Consider the following 21,904-nt stretch of genomic DNA (forward strand, 5'->3'; position numbering starts at 1 on the left):
TTATTGTCTCTGGCGGTGTTCATAGTAGGAGACAATGGCTTTAACTGCACTCAGCAAGAGAACGGTCAATCCCAGCATGCCTATCAATCCCACTGCGATGGAGATCCTAGTGAAGTGCTCGTCCACTGCAAATGAAATTTTTCAAAGTAAATGAACCTATTCAAAGAGGGCACCAACATAACCCTGTAATAGCACCCCACCCATTTTGTGTTAAATGAATGAAAACACCAGAAAAAACAAAACAAAACATGACCTTTAAAGTGATGTTCAGTGTGTTCTGTAAAATGAAAATAATCTCACATGATGTTGGCTGGAGTGGTGGCCTATCTGTGCTGACCACCAGGGGTCCGGCAGACACAAGGGCCGTTTGTTTCCTGCTTTTGTCCAACGCCCTCTTTCTGCGCTGCTGTTGAGGACATGTCTATATTCAATAGAAAAAAAAATGTTAGTCTTTTTTCACATTTAATTCATCAGTGCAATGTTGGATATCAAAGCAAATTATGGAGTGAAGGGTTTAAGGACAGAAAATCATCATCATCATGCGCCATATCAAATACCAAATTAGTCCGATGTTAACAACCAGACATAAGATTATACTGAAGCTTTGATATGCAAGTACCTAAGCCAAACAAAAAGCAGAACTGTAAAGTACTTGGTCCATGTCAATTATGATCCGAAAACAGATATTACTAATGTTTTCCTGATGGAGCCAAGCATTTTACAGATTTTGGTGGTAAACCTTTGAGGTCAAATACTGAACTATGTACGCCAGTCAAGAATCCACAGTCAGTCAAAGGAGGGTTTGAGATCACTTTGGGCCCTCTTACACACAGTACTTTACCTTGGTACAGGGCTCTTTATGGTCACATATGTTTGCCAGACAGTGAAAGAAGAGCGGCAACTCTTGGGGCATGCGGAACATCTGAAGGGAAAATCGTGTCATCTGTGCCAAGCCGTTATCGGTCAGCCACCAGAATGTGCTGTCGGTGGGACAACTACAGTGAAAAGAGAAGAGAATAAATATGGAAGTGCAGTGCTTCCGGTACTTGGAGCAGGATATTTCACACATCCACCTACCCATCCTCAAGAAACATTGCCTTGACGTTATCCTGCGGGTCAGAGGTCTCAGTGGCCCAGCATGAGTCCACCTGCAACAGGACGTGTGAGGCAAAAGTGTTGTTGGTCTGCAGAGCCACCTGGAAGAAGAGGATGTCGTCGGGCAGCAGTTTGGGGGATTCTTTAAAACTGTCGCTGTAGGACCGATCTTTGTACAGGGTCATTGCCAGCAGCAGCTGCAGTGTTGAGTTAAACTCCACAATGGAGAAAGATCTGAGCCTGAAACACAGGGGGGGAAGAGGGGTGTCTTTACAATGGGTTCCACTAACCGTCTCATAGGAAGCTGTGAAAATGGCACACCTGGGATTTGAGACACAGTTTCTAATGATAGATAGAATATACACCCGTGATCCCGGATACAAACTGAGACTTAGGACTGACTCGTAAAGAGACTTTAAATGATAATATAATCCTGTATTAATTCCAAGTAAGGGAAATTGTAGTGCAATAGGACTGAGGTTGATAGCATCCACAGAGGGCTCTGGCCAAAGGGCTACCTATTCTGACAATGTTAGCAGGGCCAGTATTTAATTGGTTCAGTCAAGAGATAGATCAGCATCACATTTAAAACAGACAATCCAACATAAATTGAAAAAGGACTGGCTCCAAAGGTTCAACAATATCAATGTTGAATGTATAATTCATCTGTTCTGGCTAAATCTGTCAGTGCAGAACTGCAATGGAACCGTCAGCATCTCCTTGCACTCCATCACAACATATTCAAATAAAACCTTAATCTGTAATCTTCATATGAATATTTCCAAAAGTAAGTAAATTCAGGAGACATATAAAGACATGGGTGTACACTGTTTGAGCAAAGACTTGTGTAAAACTCTTTATTACCTTACCTTTGTTTTTTTGGGGGGGGGTCCTAACACAGTAAAACATTTTATTGGTGCTTTTAATGAACCACAGTGCTGAATAAGACCTTATAATGGGCTTTCAAATAGAACAGCCAATAGAGCACAATTATGTTTGAAGATGGATTATCAGTGAATAAAACAAATACAATTAAGACCTTGGATTTGCATGTATTCATGCAATCAGCTTTGAGATCATGGACCTTTTCCAATTTTGTATTTGTGTGTGTGTGTGTGTGTGTGTGTGTGTGTGGTGGGGGCAGGCAGCAAAATAGCAAAGCTCACATGATTTTCAAGGCCTCGATTAGTCTTGTGGCAATAAATAAATGTAAAGGCTAAATAACTAAGAAAACAACCACTTAATGAGTCCAGGCCTTTGTAAGAAGTTCTTGGAGAAATGGTTTAACTGATATTCCTTGGCAGCTGAGAATTTGGTCATTTGTTCAAGCATTTGTCAGATTTTGGAAAAATCGGATTATGATTTTTAAAATACCTATTAAAGACATTAAGAAGAATCTTCATTGCAGTGAGTGAAACCTGCGTTATAATGGGTGTATATTTTTGAGATTATGTGGGTACAAAAATGCACGCGCTTCAGAAAAGTAACATGTGATTTTTCAAGGACATGTTCTGGTTGAGACTCACCAGTCTGAATGGACCCTAACTTCAGCGTTACGTATATAATGAAGTGGGTAGACACACTTCCAGACAACTCTCAGATCCCGTCTGCTGATGGTTTCCTCCTTGGTCAATGTCACCGTGAAAGTGTTTTGAAACTCTATATGAGTTTTGTTGACCTGAGCAAACAAAACAAGTTGGGCTTGACTCACAGCACATTGAAATGCAAAGACAGGTTGCACTGCATTGGCCCTTTGGGAAGTGAAAACGGTCAGTGTAGGATTTAGTGAGTCCTAATTTTCCATCAAATACCAGAATATTAAAATTCAACCTTTGCGTCAAGGAGGAACAAAGCTTGAGAAATACTCGAAGCAATCTGATGAGCTTAGAGTGCTTTAGACACAATAACCATCAGGATGATGTTCTCAGGTCATTATCCTGATCAGTTTATTGCAATTGAAAAATTCAGTGCTGTTTAATAAGCATAATTGTTTTACCGAATATGAATGCACTTATGGGATGCACATAATTGTTGTTCATCACTTGCAGGCTGTGAACATAAATGACACCTGTGGTTTGTAGTAAATGCTTTTCTGTCCCAGACTTATAGCATAGTGTAGTTGATCTGAGTAAAATCTTCGTGTTGAAAAGGCAACTTCTAAATTGAAATATGAAATATGTTGAATCCTTAACTATAGGTAATAAAAATATTATACGAGTGATAACAGTTTCCTTCCACACATCAGGAGGTAAATGTCATGGCTGCAGAGTTAGTCATCTCAGTCTGCTTATGGCCCACTTGAATCTATAGAATTGTCAGATAGGCTGGATTTATTCTGCAGAACTGTGACAATGACTACAGACTAGAGGAATGTTTTTTATATCTATTATGAATAAAAGTCACCTACATTTGCACATTCCTGCAAGTATATATAGATTCATGCTGGAACAAAACTTTCAGAGGAGATCAGTAACAGTTTGTCAATGATGATTCAAGGCTGTTGGAAAATTATGAGCGGTATCAGATTAGCATAAATTAATCTTCCCTAAAAATGTGTTAAGCTGTGACGCAGCATTTGTCAATGCGGTGCCTTTGTTATGATGTAGAGAAGGCCACGCACTCACTAGCATCTCTGTTCCACATTCAGAACCTCGTCGGGAGGTGCGGAAGAGGTAGAACGTCTCGTCCTCACCCACAGCACATCTGCCGTCATTCAGCTTCACATCAACCTTACCACCGATGTAAGATGTCAGATGTTGTTTTGCGATTCCGCCAGTCATTACTCGATCCAGACACTGACTGAAGAGGCCCTTTTCTGTTGAGGGAAAAAAAAAAAAAAGTTAGCAACTGGGGGAAAACTGAACAAAAAACGTGTCTGAGTTTCTTCATAATAACAATGATTTAGAACTGGCCCTGGCAGGAGAGGGCCTTGAGTGTTATTTTGGACCTGGACATCAGGCAACATTTCATTAAGTTCTAGAGCAGTTCAAGTTCCTACCATGTGGCACACATTGGTACATTAATGATGAACTGGTGAAAGGAGCAAAAAAAAAACCAAAAAAAACTTTGAAGCCAATATTCTTAGATCTCTTCAAGCTTCATTCAGATGTGAAATCTAATTACATAAAATAGAAGGAATTTTTTGTGGGATTGAAGGATTTTTTTTCTGTAGATCACTGGAATCCAGCTTGAACAAGTGTCAGCAAAAGGCTCTCCGTGTGTCTTTTTTGTAATAATGATTTTCTATGGTAGTCTGAAAACAAAGGCTACATTCTTCTCAGATACATCCAACTTCATTGAGCATCATCTGATGTAATTGCTGCTTTATTCTATTACCTATAGAGGCGGTATAGAGGCCATGGAAAGCTTATTTTAAACTAGGGTCTGACTGAAGGCCTTACTTAAACAGGCATTTCAGAGTACTTCTGTTGGAAATCAAAGTCTAATGTCTGATAACTTTACTGCCTCGAGACAAAATGTGATCAGGACTGATCTTCAAGCCCTGACTAAAATACCTGCACAGGTTCAGTTCAAAGGATCAGAGGTCATTCTGTATTGTTGGAAATCTGAAGATTTAAATAAACATTATTGCATAAGTTGCTCAGAGGTTAGGATTGTTTCACATAAAGTAACTTCTATCCTTCATAGATAAAGCCAGTAATGGGTTCTGGAAACATAATGATCATGCACATTTAGCGGTTTTCCTGTCATGCAAGTAAAATAGTGACTCTAGCCTATTTATGAAGTGCAGAGGATCAGGAGCCTTACGAAAGGAAACAACCCCCTTTCCCCCCCAATTCCCACTTTAGTTTATTATTAAGTATACAATCCAATTATCTGCTCTGCTGCTGGAGTTGGCACTGAACACTTGTTTGCTGGTATCTGCGCTGGTTGATACCCAACATCTGCTTTTACCAATGGCAGATTGTTGAGGTGGTCTTGAAATGATAACCATTTATCACAAGCATTAAACCCACCCCTCAAACCCAGGCAAATTCTGCTGTTGGCTACATTTTGGACAGAGGAATAAAAATGTCCTTGTTTTCTCATGAGGAGATTTTTAGTTTGCAATGCCTCATATTTCATGTCCTAAAATTTGACTAAAACTTCAAGTATTTTAATGCATTTGTGCTTTAAATATTGGATGCAGATGGGAAAATCAGTAAAACAAGCCACGGTGCTGCTAATTGAGAAATTCTTCCATGAGGAAATCAGAACTTATTCTATTTTAATTTTCAGACATTCCGTTTACAGCTAGATATTTCCCTAAACCCAAGCCTCAGCTTTAAGCTGCCAAATTATTTAATTGCTCTGACTTTGAAATAAAGTTTAATACTTTGATTGACTGCTTGCATTTGAGCAAAACAACCCTGCCGGTTCTGTTTCAGGATATGTATTCTTTATTTAACTGCGTTACAGTCTAAAGCAATGCTTAGCTCTAATAGTAGCAGGGACAAGTTTGTTCAAGTTTATTTTGTCCTTCAGGCAATGAATGATTGACTGTCTGGCTTTGGCATTTCTAAGGATTTAAAGTCCCATCAGCCTCTTGTCTGATATCTGCAATGCAGTTTCTGATCATTTCGTGATGTGTGACCTTACCATTGCAGACCGGGCGTCTGAACTGCGGTAGCTGGAGGATGCCGCTTACATCATAGTAGCCATGTTGACACACACAGGTGTAGGAGCCCAGTGTGTTGATGCACCAGGAATTGGGGGGACACAGAGTTTGGGCAGACAAATCACACAGATCGGGACCTTACGGGACAAAAAAAAAAAAAAAAACGGGTTTGGTTATGAAGCATTTTGCATGTTCTAGTTGTTCCAGACATTCACTTAATTTCCATTGACACATACTGTCCCAGTAAATGACCCCATCTTCAACTGTGACCTCAGGCGTGTTCAGGGATCGAATGTAATCCAGTTGCTCGTCGACAGGCAGGGGAAGCTGTTTTTTCGTTTCAACTGGGTCAAAAGACATCAGAAAGAACTCTGTCTTGCCTGCCTCCGATGCAGGTTGAAAATACAGCAACTCTATTTGGACAGGCTTCTCAAATCCACTCAACAGATCTTGCAGCTAGAGGACAGGTAGACATGGACAAGCACAGCAAAACCTTAATAGTTTCACAAGTGTTTCAGTCCTGTGCAAATAATGTAACATCCTTAATGTCAAGCAAAATCAATAAAAGTAACCTTGTGACACTACTGTGTGTGTATGTATGTAAATACATTAATTATGATGTAAGCAAAATTGACCATCACACCTTTTTCTGGACAATCCCCTCTATCACAGTTCTTGAGTCCGAATCGCTGTCTTGCAGGTCATCAGGGAGTGACCAGGGGACCACCATTGTGAAGCCTGTGTCTGAATAATCCAACTGCATATCTGGAGTAAAAATATCAGCATAAATACATGTGCATATTCATATCTTATGATAAAACTCAATCACAGATGTGTCAAAGTGTTGCATGAGGTGCCATGAGCTTCCACCATGACTCAACAGAATACACTTCTGCATGATAGAACTTGTTCACCTGGATCTAGAGGGATATCGGCTGACTTCACCATGAATCCATGGGAGGAATTCTTCACCACAAAATATAAATGGCTATGGTCTGATTCCCACTGTCCATCACATTGCTCCCGCACATCCAGGATATAGGTCTTCCCCTCTTCCAGCCCTGGGAGGTGCAGCTCCGTCTTAGTCATGTTGCTGATCTGCAGGGTGGTGCCATTCTCCAGCGAGAGCTCATATAAATAGGCCACTGCTTTTTGGTTTGAGGTTCCTGAGTTCCACAAGGCTGTGGAGTCACTGGACCGGTACCAAAGGTCAGACACGCCCCTTGGACCTGAATCCAGACATGGATAAAATAAATAAATTAAAAAAATTATATATATAAAAAATAAAAATCCAAAAAAGGATAATTAAAAAAATATGAAGCAACAGCAAACCACAATTGACTCACAATGTGACACACTCACACCCTAATCTTCCAGCTGATCAACCGTGTGGATTTTTTTTTCCTCATTCTTTTTACATTTAAATTGTTAGAATGAACATGGAGGAATTAATCACCAAAACTATCACAATATAATCATTTTGAAAGTATTGCATGGAATTTTCTTAAAATTTTGAAATCATTTATGGCAGCTTCATTGCAGTCTGTGGCATTTGAAAGTTTATTTTTCTCACTGTTTTCTTCCAGCTTTGAAAATTGTGGTGTAGAGAAGATCTTTTTCTAACCCTGAGGGACTGTTCAGGTCTTGAATCACATCACTGACTATGGTTTCACATAACTAACGAAAGAAACTGATCTATATATTTTTCTAATTTCTTTTTTGCAATTTTAGGGGTTAGTCTAAATGCATAGTTAAAGGCAGCCTCAGGGCATCATGGGCCGGTGTCTCCCTGAGCTCGGATAAATGCAGAGGGTTGCGTTGGGAGGGGCGACTGGGGTAAAACTTTTGCCAAAACCAAACATGCGAATCAATCATAACAACCAGATCATACCGGACTGGTTGAGGCCCAGGTTAACAATGACCACCATTGGTAACGATGACCTAAAGGGAACCAATGGAAACAGAGAAGAGGAGGAAGGCATGTTTGGAAGCAGAGAAAGAGCAGGAAAGGAAAGAGTCTGGGACTGAGAGTAGGGACTATGGCAGCAAAAAGCAGAGACTTGGTCGAAGGAAAGAGGACATACTGTGTGTCAAGGAAACCAGGTGGAGAAGTAGTAAGGCTAGAAGCTTAGGAACAGGCTTTAAGTTGTACTATGATGGTACTGACAGGAAGAGAAATGAAGTAGGAATTATCTTGAAGGAGTTTGTTATGAATGTTCTGGAGGTGAAAAGAATGTTAGACAAATGAGTCTGAAACTGGAAATTGAAGGTGTGATGCTCAATTTTATTAGTTGCTATGCCCTGCAGGTCGGATGTGAGTTTGAGGAGAAGTTCTGGAATGAGCTAGATGAAGTGATGCAGAATATCCCCAGACATGAGAGTGGTAATTTGTGCAGACTTCAATGGGCATCTTGGTACAGGCAAGAGAGGGGATGAAGTGATGGGCAGTTTAGGTATACAGGATAGGAACACAGAGGGGTGGATGGTGGTAGATTATGCAAAAAGGATGGAAATGGCTGTAGTGAACACCTTTTTCCAATAAAGAATGATAGAAGACTATCAGCCAGAATGAAAGGTGTACAAGACAGCGGTGACACAAGTGATGCTGTATGCCCGACAAACAGTTCAAATGATGAAGACAGGAGGCAGCTAGAGGTTGCAGAGATTAAGATGCTAAGGTTCTCTTTTGGGAGTGACCAGGGTGGATAGAATCAGGAATGAGTCCATCAGAAAGACGGACTATGTTAGATGTTTTGGAGCGAAGGTCAGTGAAGCCAGACTAAGATGGTTCGGTCATGTACAGAGGAGGGATTATGAAAATATTGGTAAAAGGATGCTGGAATTGGAGCTGCCAGGCAGGAGGTCTAGAGGAAGACCAAAGAGACGATTTAAGGATGTAGTGAGAGGATATGAAGGTAGTTGGTGTGAGAGAGAGGGATGCAGAGAATAGGGTTAGATGGAGAAGGTTGATTCACTGTGGCGACCCCTGAAGGGAAAAGCCGAAAGAAGACTACTGATTGCGTAGTTAATTTCTGTGCTCCCCTATTCAGACTGATAGGCATCCCCCTTGATGCACTTGTGATCTCAGCCTTCTGACAAAAATTCAAGTCAAGCCTCTCAACTGGAACAGACTTCTCTGCATGTCACAACTTTTCATTGGAGTACCCATATCTAAATTTAACTCTGCTATTGTTTGTATCCCTGCGCCTGTCAGGCAACAAGCAGTAAATTCCGCCTGGCCCCGTCAGTCACATTTGACTTCCTGGTAAATAAACTACAACAGCCTTTGCTTTCAGGATTCCACATCAGCAGCCCCATGTTCTCCCCAACCGCTACATTACCTGTGTGCACTGTGACTGACGTCGCACCCATCAGAACGCTGTCCCCACAAACTGCTTCCACCCTGGCCTGGTATCGGTGGCACGGGTCCAGCCCCACCACAGTGTAGTTGTTTGTGAGGGTGGTGCCCTGAAGCAACTCCTCGTGGAAGACCATGAACCTGGAGATGGACGAATTGTCCCTCACAGCCCAGGTCAGGGTGTAGTTTTCAGGACCATGCGATGTCTGACGCAAGTCCTCGATGTGAGAATGATCTGCGTTGCAAAGAGTACTATGTAGTAATGTAAGTAATTTACAGTAATTTGTATAGCTTAAAATTGTCCAGACTACAGCATTTTGGTAGTTCAGACCTTATTGCAGAAACCTACCTGCAAAAAGTATCCCACATAATGTCAAAACTAATGCAGGATATCAAAGATTGCTACATGTATAGTCTAACAGCTAGTCAAACATGTACATTTTTTTTTAGTGATAGATGTCAGATTTACTTTAATGGTTGAAGCTGATCACCTGAGTATTTCAGCTTGATTTCACTGAATTAAAAATCGTTTTATATTGCAACAAAACAAATTCATGATTTGCTCACTGATAATACTGACCATTTAAGTCTGCCTCTTTTTTTTTTGAATGTTGAAGACAACTTGAACTTTAAAACTAAGCAGGATTTGGCCTTCGGTACAGTAATGACCATTACCTGTCAAAAGGAGTCACTGTTTCTCATTATATGGAATTGTAGAAGCCTCATCAGGACAGACTGCTCTGACCAAGGCAGATTTTTAAAGGCCTTGTTTGAGTATTTGAAGTATGCAAAATACAGTTTGACTTAAACACTTTGTCTGAAAAAGTTGAGATAAGCATTGCTTCTCAAACAAGGATTAATTCCCCAAGAGCAATTTCTCATGAAATAACATGTCAAGTTTCACTCAACAACCTCTGGTTGATTCATATGAATTACGAAAAAGGATGGACTTTTTTTAAACGATAACAGCTTACCCAGATTTCCATGGTTCAGAATCATCTCACTGTAGCGGGATTCCATCCCTGCCTGGCAAACCGTCTGAAGGCCAAACTGAACCCTGCTGCAGGGCTGCAGGTCAGATAGCATGAACTCAAAGTTTTCCATCTTGTGCCAGAAGGCAACCTCTTTAGTGACATGGTTGGTGCCATTGAGGTAGAAGACCGTCAAGAGGAAAAGGGAGAACTTCTGGTTCTGAGGAGGGTCCCAGGACAAGGATATGCTGCTGCTGTTCCATGAAGTCATTTCAAAGTCCTTGGGAATGTCAGGGTCTGATGGAAAAAGGATGTCATGTGGTTTCAGTTATTTCATTCCTCATCAAACGCCCTTTTAAAAACAACCCACGGCACAGTTATACCAGTTATCGTAAAGAGGCAGGTGAGGGACTGAGTTCCTGCAATCGCCACACAGGCCGCATAGGGGGTACAGGAGTCCAGCCCTGTGAAGTGATACTGGCTCAGAGTGGTGGAGTTAATGCCGAGCTGTCGATAGGATGGGCGCTCAGCGCGGTAGATTGACACGTTGTGTCTTCTGGGAGTAGCTGGTTGGTTCTCAACCCATGAGACCAGCAAAGTTGAGAGGGTCCAGGACTCCAGGTGGACAGGTAGCCGCACAGTATGTCCTGGGTTGAATGAAAACCAAAAGGAATGATGGTGAATATGATAAACAACATTCAGGAGACATGAATAAAAAGCAAATCTAAAGTCAAATCAAGAACTATAAATGAAATCATTCATGGTCTTTACTGTCCTGCACAGGGTCTTGAGGATACTGGAACTGCAGACATTGCAGTGAGAGGCAGGTTAGTCAACCACAGATTGAGAGACTGTCTCTTTGTACTCCTACAGACACTTTACAGTCTTCAGTTAACCAAGTGCATGTGTGTGTGTGTTTGACCAGTGACAGAAAACCAGAGAATCCAGAAAGGGTCAGGGATAACACACATACTCCACACACTCCCAGTCAGCTGGGGTAGAAACAGTGCTGACCGCTGCATAATAACGTCAATCACCAGCAGATTAAAACAAAATGATCATAAACATAGCGTCACCCAGAGTGAGGATGAAGTCTTCTTCTTGGTGAAAGAACAGCGTGCCATTTTCACAAGCAAATACTTCAGTTGGACTCAACATCTGAAGGACAGCCTGTGGACAGAGGGGGTTGTAAGATGGTGGACGACTGCAGCACTCAGACTATTTTATCAGGTTATTACCTGGGTAGAGTTTGTTGGATAGTTTTCCGGTTTCTTCCGCCCTTTAATTTTCGCAAGCTTAGTACCTTCAGGGGCGAGAAGAATAAATCAGCCACCTTTTTTTTTTAAAAAAAAAAAAAACCTCAAGATTCCTGATGGGCAAAACATGAAGAAAAAGCGATTGTTTGCTCACGTGAGGAGATCGTGAAAGTCCAGGTTTGAGTGGTACCTCCATATTTAAGAGTGAGTTTGTTTTCTACACCTCCAGAAACAGTCAGGGATGTCAATATTCTTTCAGTCCGGATGGATTTTAGTGCAGAGTTATTGAGCCATATATTGTTATTCTCCCTGCAAGGAAGACATGCCATACTATATTTGATGAAGCCACATTATTGGAACATTTCAGGTTCAATCTATATACTAAAAGTGCTTATTTATACTCCTATCTAAAACTGTAATATTGATCAGAAGGAGGAAATGTCCATTCGATTTGTATCGTTTGGATAGAAAAAGACTTATAAACTCTTCAAACACCCTCTCCCGTGTCTCTAGATTCAAAAATCTCTCCCACCAAACTTTGAGTCTAAAGCTTTTAATCAGACCCAAAGTTTTTTTTTTTTCCCCCCAAAGTCATTCTTGTCGTGATCAGGTTAAGAAAAGTCAACATTTTTCAAAGAGTAAACAAAGTGTAAATTGGCCTTTTGTGAATTCAGTTTCCTGCAGGGGGAAACACCATTCGACGGTGTGCGTCTCCAGCATTTACCTTGCAAAGGCACGGTCCTTGCTTAACCAGCATATGGAGAAGGAAATATTGTCGCAACGTACTGAAAGGAAACCATTGCATCTTTTCAAACGTTGCTGGCTGTATGTGCTCTGTTAGTAAATACCACGTGAAAAGTGCGACTCACCGAGCAGTATGGTGTGAGGTAACAGTATGAAATAGACCAATGTAAACTCTATGGGGTTCCTGGAAACATTGAAACAACAATCACATGCAATCAAGTCAAATTAGTAAGAGGTAAATAAACAACTACCGATTCTTCTTCTCGTACATTTTTCTTTGTGGAAAAACAGGAGCGACAGCAATGGATTCAGTTGAGGAAGAGCTGTGAGACAGACTGCTGATGAGTTACAGGTGTGACTTCCTGTCCCTCACCTGTTCAGACTCGCAATCTCCTGAGCAAACTGCCATGGCCTTTATGATGTCATCAGGGATACAGGGTTCAGTGTCCACTTCCGATAAAATTTTCTAGAGAAAAATGTAGCTAAGATAAACAACCAACAACTTTTCAGTCTTTAACTTCCCTTCAGCTGAGTCAACAGAAGTGAAAGTGCCCTTAAAGGTCAGGGAGGAGGAGTAGAACATGGAGTTGACCTGGCAGAAAGCATGTCTCTGAACACAAAGTGGTTTTAGGGAAACATATGGAATATTACCAAGCGTGAAACTTTTCATCACAAATAAAGTGTGGAAAAATATTATCATCATCATCATAATTTTGTGGCAAAATCAACATTTTATTTCATATGAAAACTTAGGATTGGATTAGTTGAATTTTTAAATTCAATTTTTTGGGGGGAGGAAGGTTTTGTAAAGAAAAGCCTCCAAAAATGAATGGTGAGGAGAGGCTACAAATGTATTTATGATCTTTTATTATTATTGATCTTTTGGCTGGTTGGATGGTTTTATTAACCAGAGACATTTTTTTCTGTTTATGAAAAAATTAACTCTTTAGTAAAAGCAGATTGTTGCTGTATATTGGCATCGCTCACTGTATCTGGGGAAAAACAGACCTTTCAGTTCTAACTTCAGTAAATAGCTTTGCTTGTGAAAGTAAAAAAAAAAACAAAACACATATTCGACATGCAATGGCAGTTTTTCCACAAGCATCTTTCCTCCCTCATTGCTCAGTAAAATACCGCTGCTCTTCAACAGTCCACCATAATGAAATTGTTAGAATTTGTTGAATCTTTGGAAACCCGTCTTTCAAGACATGAAAATGTTAAACTTGTGACTTCCTGAGATGAGTTCTCCTCTCATAGCGAGTTAAATATAATTATGAAAATTCAGTGGAATGCTACTTTAAATGTATTCACACATTTCTTATTGAGTTAATTTGAAAATATGGTACATCTGACATCCGTTTTGATCCGGACGCCTGATGTGGATTCTAAATGGCCTTAATTGTTTTATCATTTGCCGTTATCCTTTAGCTCTTACTTACAACTTCACTCTCAGACCTGCTCAAATTCCTGGACTCACAGGATTATAGAAAAGTTTGAGATAGTTTGATAAACCATTTATCTAAGGACATGTGTCTACAGTCACAGTGAAAAAGGGCCAACATTCAGTCAGACTTGTCAGCTAGATTTATTCCATCTATTTGAAATAATAAATATTATTATACAGAGAACTTACAGAACTTCTCTGAGGCGCCGATTATCAGTATTCTGGAAAATAACAACTTACAGTGACGGACCCTGTGTGTCTGGAGGCCAGCCAAGAACATCTATAAATTATACCATATTCCATGAAAGTCTTTTCAAAGAAGCCAAAGGTTCACGTGGCTCTTTATGGTCTACATCGCCATAGAAAGCTCAAGGGAGGTGACGCACCTCAGTCTGATGTGTTCTGCTGCTGTTGCCGATTGTGGTTTACTACGTCCTCTTAACTCGGAAATGACAATAATAATTTTACTTATGTCGGAATTTCACGCAGGCTCCTGGAATAATTTGTCATTGAGCATTTGGATCGATATTGAAATGGATTCATTTTAGGTGATTATTTTCACAAAGTGCCAATGTATGCTTTCAGTTTTTTATTTAAATAGCTGAGAACGGCGGTAAATATTTTACAATATAGTTTTTATTTCATATTTCTTTTCCTCATGACCCATCTATTAGACATACTTGGGCCCCTGCCTTCCCAGCTACCACTAGAGGCAAAGAGTGTCTTTTGGTGGCAGCGTTATTGGTCATGCAAATTTCCAGTTCACTATCTGCTGATATTAACTTTTTTTTAATATACTCCAACAACGGCATTAGGCCACCTTGCTTGAAAAGGGAAAATGCGAGAATGTTCTCCCTTATATATCCAGCTGCATGACCCATTCCAATGTATTTTGCATTTTTCCTTATTACATTAAGCAAAGCAAAGACAACCGGTCCTCAATTAGCGCTGCATTACAGTGTCCATGTTCAGCTCTACTGAACAGAATGCAGCACAGTCAGACAGAGCTACTTTTGTCTGATAAGTTTTTAGCTAAATTGGAGTCACAAGTATAGAGTCTGCAGAGAGATCGAGGTTGTGCGATAACGGGGGCTTTACCTCCTCTACCTCTGCAGGGAAGGCATTGAAGTCAAACCATGATCTGAACAGCGGGGTTTGTCAAACAGATCATCCAATATGGGGAGCTGGCGCTGTTGGTTGCTGCTGTGCACACAAAGTTTAGTGCTGATCTCAGGAGAGACGCTCAAAAGTGATGACAACATCGACCTTTTCAGCTTTCTGAGAAGAATCTACCCTGGGGTACTGGTCAGAGATGAGCTGTTTGTCATCAACCAAGACTTTGAATTAAAGTCCCTGCAGGAAAGGGAACACCTGGAGGTCCCCTCTTTCCAAGAGGAAAAGGAAAACAAGGACAAAGCTGACAGTGGCAATACAGATGTGACTCCTGGACCTGTGGTGCTAACAAAGGATGGTCAAATCCAGGGGATTACAGTGGATAAGGCCCATGTGTTCTACGGGATACCATACGCAGCACCCCCTGTTGGAGCTTATCGCTGGAAGCCCCCCAGACGTGTGAGTCCTTGGCAAGGGGTTTACGATGCATCGGCCCCCAGGGCAGCATGCATGCAGGCCTGCAGTGGACCCATCACGGAGGAATGTCCACAGAAAGTAAGGAATATCTCAGATTATCACCAATGTTCATGCTGTTGTGAAATCTGACGTTATGGCTGTTTGTAAAGAATCACAACAGAGTTGTTGCAACCAAGCAAGGGCTGCCTTGCAGTTCAAGGCTGAGCGGTGATATATGTTTAATTAAAAACAAGTGCTTACTGGTTCTTCGCCTTAAGAGGTGAGAGACTGTGGTCTGAGCTCATTGTTTTTTATTCAGAATTTCACGGTAGATTCACACAGGTAGCCTGGGGAACGGTCTTCTTCCATTTAATCTTTGCTGGTATAAGCGATCGACTGCATTTCGAGCGGCTTCATCATTATGCTGCAGAACAACTGAAACCAGGTGAAATCTAGACCCCCATCGTAAGTTGCAGTTGGTAGTTTCAAGCTGAGGGCTTTTGGCACAATAGCAAAATTCTGGCATTACTAAATGTTAGTCGTAATATTAGACAAGACCTGTTTAACAACATTATTATCAATGAGCCGCTGTTCTTTGTGGTATCCTCATCTTGGTACGATGGGTCTCAGTCAGGTTCTGAAGTGAAATCCTTTCTTAGCTCATCTTAGAAAAGAGATTGGGTGCTGACAGGACAGTATGAGGCTTGCAGTCCCGCATACTCACCCTGCACCTCTAGATCCTGTCTTTCTGCTAGAGCTAACACAGCCTTTTAGGCAGAACAGAATCTGGACACAGCTTAGGAAAAAAGGAATCCATTAATTTCAATGAAAAGCTGCTCAGTGAGGCAGAACACTGTCGGAGAGTTTTCTTTCGATTCTTGAAAATGTGAATCCACTGTTTTAAACAGTTTCTCCCTCAGCCTGCTCATTGTGTCCACACTTTCAACTTCAGGGTTCGATCACGACTTAGAGCTCTTATCAAAGCTCAGACCAGAATCCATGGCAAAATCTGATTTTTGATCACACTCAGGGAACTTTCAAAAACATGTTATCATCAAAAACGTAATATGAAATGCAACTGATGGAAGTAGTTCCTGTGCTGCTGTAATTTTGGAATCGCCCTCCATATTTTTTCATAAACATCCCTTACTGGTCAATTAAGTTATGGGGAGGTGATGAACTAATGGCCAGATTTAAATGGTGAGATGAAACCATGATGTCGTTATAATAACACACAAACACACACCAGCTTTTGTTCTGATAACTTCCTAATATTTTCTGGTCCAATAATTTCAGGTGATTGCAGTTTCAAAATGACCAAATTATATCTCAAAATGAAAATAAAACTGGAGCTTGGATGATCAAATCTGTTTATCTGGAGGCTCAGTAACCAGGACTAAGTCGCCTGTTGATGGAGGATAATTTTTATGAGATTTAAATGACCAACTGGTTGGTTGAAAGCACCAAGTATGAACCTGTGGCTGCGTTACCAATACTTGTTCAGTTCTCATTAACATAAAGACTTTAAATAGAAATGTTCAAGAATTTACCCCCAAGTGATCAAATTAATGATTATATCCGTTGTCATCCCCATCAAGGTGAGTGAGGACTGCCTCTTCCTCAACATCTTTGTCCCCTTGGATGTGAACTTCAGCTCACCCCTGCAGAAACCGCTGCCTGTCATGGTTTGGATCCATGGCGGGGACTTCATTGCTGGTTCTGCTTCCAAACGATTGTACGACGGACGCTTCATCAGCAACTTCACCCACACCATTGTCGTAAGCCTGGAGTACCGGCTCGGTGAGGAAGTTATTATATTGTTAATTTTAATTTAAATATGATTAAACCATTCCCAGTCATAGGAAATCCTACTGAATTTGACTTGGGAACAGGAGCCAAAAATGATACTGCCACACATGACTCATTAATGTTTTGAATAGGGGGCCAAAAGTTGGAACATCTTGGAAGAGGTTGAATACATTTCTAAATTTATATTGATTTTTGTGTTTTGCAGAGAGTACAGAAGACTGTCTCAAAATAAATTTTATTTAAGGCACTTTAATTGACACTTAAACAATAAAAGGTGACAAAAATGTAATAAATAAATAAATAATAAATAAAAATGTTTGTCACATGTTCTTCAGTGGAGAGCTCAGATCCGCTCACATCCGAAACCCTCCCATCAATCCTCTGTAATGTGGGCAGGGGGTTGTTCCGTTTTTTTTTTAAATTGAATTATGATTTAATTATGACCTGATTTAAGGCAACACGTTGCTCTGAAATCAAATATTCAAATGTTATATTCTCTCACTATTTGCTCTCTCAGTCGGTTGAATGACTAGACACTCGATTGTGGGTTTTTGATGATTAACAATGCAGTTGTTTCTCACAGTCCTTGGTCAAGACAAGAGAACGTGCTCTCAATGTCCTCCTTCAAAAATGTCTGATTCAGATTGACCTCGAGGGTGTCCATCACACAGTGGAACCGGATACATCGATGATCTTCCGGGGACATTTGACATCACACTCTCTTTTGACGCTTACATTTTAACAGGCATCGGTGGATGAAGCTCCGTGTTGTACTTGATAACGTCATGAAAGATGTCCGTTCTCAGCCTGAGCCAATTTGGTTCCCTGAAAATCATGCATGGTTGCTGGTGAAATAAATAGCAAATGGACCCTTCGAATTATTGGGAGGGGGGACTTAGTGCCGACTTTACGCGTTTGCTCATTTGTGCTGCAAACAGTGACAGTAAGAGTTTTCAACATCTTAATAAAAGCTGGTTCGCCAATAAAATTGTGAAACCTTTCCCAGTCGTCTTTTTAAGGACCACTGTTTTTTATTCATTTCCATAATTTTATCATTCATCAGATGACAAAGCCGTCCTGCTCAGCCCGGCATTAATCTGAAAGGACACAGACTTTCTGTCTCTTGTGCCGAATCATGATTACAGATTGCTGTGAACATAAATGGTGTTGAGTTATTTATAACTCTTAATAAGTAATCAAGTCCATAATTCCAATCAAACTGACAAGAAAAATTGTTTGCATTGTCTACATTGAAATGAAGGTCAAACTAAAACCAATGATTTCTTTTCAGCCTTTTCTGGCTGTAATTACAACAAAATGAATTGTGTGATATTTTATCCACCTTTTTTATTTGTAGATTCTATAACTGGCTTAAGTTAAGTTCAGGAAACTGGCATTTATTAAAAAAAAAATTAATCACTCTTTAAAAGAATATCCTGTGGGTTATATGTGTGTGTGTGTGTCTGTGCGCGCGCATGCGTGTGCATGAAACTGGATAATGTGTATCTCATTATCTTAAATGACTGATCCTGCTGGTAATTACTGTACTGCAAGCGAGGAAAAAACATGAGCATTAATACAAAACTGTATTAATATATTACTGTATTAAATTACTGGAATCAATTATATGCCATTGATCATGTCACCTAAAATGTAATTTAAGGTGCCTTTGGATTCCTTGTATCCGGCAAAGACCCAACCACATCCGCTGTCGGGAATTATGGCATTTTGGACCAGCAGGCGGCTCTTCTGTGGGTTCAACAGAATATCGCTGTGTTTGGAGGTGACTCCAGTAAGGTAAGCAAGATACACACACACACACACACACACACACACACACACACACTCACACTCTAAGCATATGTGCTTTCAGGTGATTTGCATTACCTTGACAATTGCTGTTATTATTTGGCTTTATTCCAAATTATTGAAAAAGTGATACCGTTTTAATTCACTCAAACTAACCAATTGAGAGTGATGACACAATTTGCATTGTGTTAAGGTTTTAAGGAATTCAAGATGATTTTGATGCCTGCAAAGTACTGTAGACAACAAAATCCATGCATCTCTCGCTGATTATACGCTCAGGGTCACGGGGGATGCTGGAGACTATCTCAGCTGTCACTGACTGGTTGCCAGTCAGTCACAAGACAGAGAACATTCACCCACTCACTCATTCGGGGCAATTTTCCCAAATTTTCCAATCAACCTGCTTTCCAACCTGCTATTTCCATACCAAGTTGATGGATACACTTTCTACCTTGGATTTTAGCAGGATTATGAAGATGAGTAAATTGTAGATTATGTGGTCCAAATTAGCAACAAACAAAATATACAGGACTGTCTCAGAAAATTAGAATATTGTGATAAAGTTCTTTATCTTCTGTAATGCAATTACAAAAACAAAAATGTCATACATTCTGGATTCATTACAAATCAACTGAATTGCAAGCCTTTTACTATTTTAATATTGCTGATTGTAACTTCCATCTTAAGAAAACTCAAAAATCCCATCTCAAAATATTAGAATATCATGAAAAAGTCATTTTTGTTTTTGTAATTGCATTACAGAAGATAAAAAACTTTATCACAATATTCAAATTTTCTGAGACAGTCCTGTATATTCTTGATTCTCTATGTTAGAGATCAAATGTAAGTAATGGCCAATCAGCTGATCCATATTTTGGTTATCAAATAAAATTATGAGATATAAGCCTCTTGCTGTGAGGTGGCCGAGCTAACTGGTGCAACGCCGTGCAACTCTTTGTTTTTTGATTTTTGGATTCCAACTCAATTCCTATTAAGGAATATTATCACCACAGATATTTTGCAATTCGGTCTCCCAAGATTCAAGAGCACTCAGAGGTTATTCAAGTTTTTATGCAAAAAGTACGAAGAAAATCTCTCATTTTATGCATGTTATTGTGTGTGGCGTGTGTGTATCAGGTGACTATACTGGGAGAAAGTGCGGGTGCTCAGTCTGTGAGTCTTCACCTGATGATCCAGAGCAGCAAGCCGCTCTTCCAGCAGGCTACCCTGCAGAGCCTGCCCTTCTCCATCCCCATGAAGACCAGGTGAAGAAGGCTCAGCTTGGGTTGTCTCCCACATAGGGGAAAGCGGGCTCTTTTAATAAACTACAAACACATTATCATTTTTTCTTAGATTATATTCTGACTCATGGTTATTTTCTTGAGCTTTCCCACCCTTCCCCCTCGAACCAAGATACCTTTCTTTAAGACTTGTAGGGACCATTCTTTTTATAAATCTCTCCCTCTCTCTCTCTCTTTGTCTCACTCAGACACGAGGCCCTGAAGCTTGGAAAGGACTTTGCTAAACAGACCAACTGCTCTGTCAGCGACATCGTCTGCCTGCTGTCTCTCACTCCGCAGGCCATCCTCGCTGCTCAGATGAAAACAAGTAGGGATCCACAAACACCAGCCCATATGCACCAGAATTACAGTGACGCTAATGAACTCTGGCCACACGGCTCCAGAAGGCAGAATGTACTGTTATGTGTTTATCTGCAGGAAGGAAGATTTTTATCTTGAGTTGTTACTTATTGCCGAACTGCAGGGCCAGTGCTGCAGAGGGTCTCTAAACTGCAATGAGAGACATTATTTTGCTTCACGGCACAAAATGACAGTAATACATCAACAGGGTTGGCAGCGTTATTGATCAATACCAGTGACTTCATCTCTTTTTCCTCTCTTATTTTGTCCAGTCACTTTTGGGTTCTGAAATGTCAAACAACAAGGTATCAGGAGGTTTCAAACACAACAGCACAAAAATCCAATCAGAGGCAGGGTTGTTACTTCCATTTCTATACAAAATGGTGCTACATGCTGCTTTCCTATTTGTTTACAGGACTGTCTCAGAAATTAGAATATTGTGATAAAGTTCTTTATCTTCTGTAATGCAATTACAAAAACAAAGATGTCATACATTCTAGATTCATTACAAATCAACTGAACTATTGCAAGCCTATTATCATTTTAATATTGCTGATTATGGCTTACATCTTAAGAAAACTCAAAAATCCAATCTCAAAATATTAGAATATCATGAAATAGTAATTTTCGTTTTTGTGATTGCATTACAGAAGATAAAGAGCTTTATCACAATATTCTAATTTTCTGATACAGTCCTGTATTTATTTATCCATCTATTTATCTATTTATTGTATTAACACAATGTCTGTCTCCCCCTCCCAAAATGGTTCTTTGATCTAAAGGCTCCAAGCTCATAAATCCGTTCAGGTTCCTGGAGGTGTTTGAGACATGGGGCCCATATATTGATGGGGAGTTAATAAAAGAGCAAGCTGTTACTGCCTTCCAGAAGGGCCACTGGCAGAGAGACAAACCCGTGCTGCTGGGTGAGACACACACACACACACACACACACACACACACACACACACACAAACACACATTTAAGCTTTTCTTATATGCAGAGGGGAGAATGAAACTGTCAAGTAGAATCATTAAAGTGGGCCCATTATGTTCATCTTCAGTTCTGTATTTTATAATGAGACTCCCTCAGAATACATTGTGTGATATAAAAAAAATATTTAAAGCACTTTGTTGGTTTGTTTTTGTCCAGAAATGACTGCTGTTTTTCATAGTTGTTTGGTAAAATATGTTTATTTCTGATAAAAAAAAACGTTTAACTGGCACATAAACCCAGCTTGCCTTTCCTCATCGAGACAATTTATGACAAGTGGTTTCTCTTCCTGCGGTAGCTTAAGTATCTTAACAGAATAAGGACTCACACATTACCAGTAGACAGGAATTCAGAGATATCTTTTAAATGCAAAAAAAAATAGCCTCTCAAGATGAACTACAGAAGGCAAAAACAGAAAAAATCTTTAAAACATCAAGACACCGAAATTGCACAGAATAATTTCGAAGTCCCAGGACAGAAACCCAAGCAACCAATTTCACCTGTCAAAAGCAGTATGATTGGCTATGATTCTCAACCAACCAGCAAGTCTGAAAATAGACCGGACAGTTTTATAATGGAAAAGTTTAATTTCAGGCAAGT

At 40.2% G+C, this 21,904-nt stretch overlaps 2 protein-coding genes across 2 annotated transcripts in view; one reads left to right on the top strand and one right to left on the bottom strand.

Annotated features, from left to right (window-relative positions):
* Nucleotides 1–14,235, bottom strand: LOC147234095 (uncharacterized). Its single transcript, XM_086147392.1, is given in 18 exon segments — nt 1–125; nt 301–421; nt 842–995; nt 1,078–1,335; nt 2,622–2,773; nt 3,720–3,910; nt 5,695–5,850; nt 5,950–6,169; nt 6,357–6,478; nt 6,628–6,942; nt 9,055–9,306; nt 10,046–10,339; nt 10,426–10,689; nt 11,119–11,212; nt 11,281–11,345; nt 11,453–11,620; nt 12,039–12,067; nt 14,135–14,235. Coding segments are annotated over 18 exon segments (3,081 nt in total).
* The window catches only part of LOC147234096 (cAMP-regulated D2 protein), a 20,900-nt gene continuing 10,422 nt past the window's right edge, over nt 11,427–21,904 (top strand). Inside the window, exons 1-7 of the mRNA XM_086146143.1 lie at nt 11,427–11,502; nt 14,602–15,154; nt 16,654–16,855; nt 18,528–18,661; nt 19,811–19,938; nt 20,163–20,281; nt 21,096–21,236. Coding sequence (XP_086002269.1) covers nt 14,663–15,154; nt 16,654–16,855; nt 18,528–18,661; nt 19,811–19,938; nt 20,163–20,281; nt 21,096–21,236 — 1,216 coding nt within the window. The 5' untranslated portion in view covers nt 11,427–11,502; nt 14,602–14,662. The remainder of the gene's footprint in view (nt 11,503–14,601; nt 15,155–16,653; nt 16,856–18,527; nt 18,662–19,810; nt 19,939–20,162; nt 20,282–21,095; nt 21,237–21,904) is intronic.

This window comes from Fistularia commersonii, chromosome 5, assembly GCF_037954325.1.
Source record: "Fistularia commersonii isolate RoL2024-O1a breed Wild chromosome 5, RoL_Fcom_v1.0, whole genome shotgun sequence".
Lineage (NCBI taxonomy): Eukaryota > Metazoa > Chordata > Actinopteri > Syngnathiformes > Fistulariidae > Fistularia > Fistularia commersonii.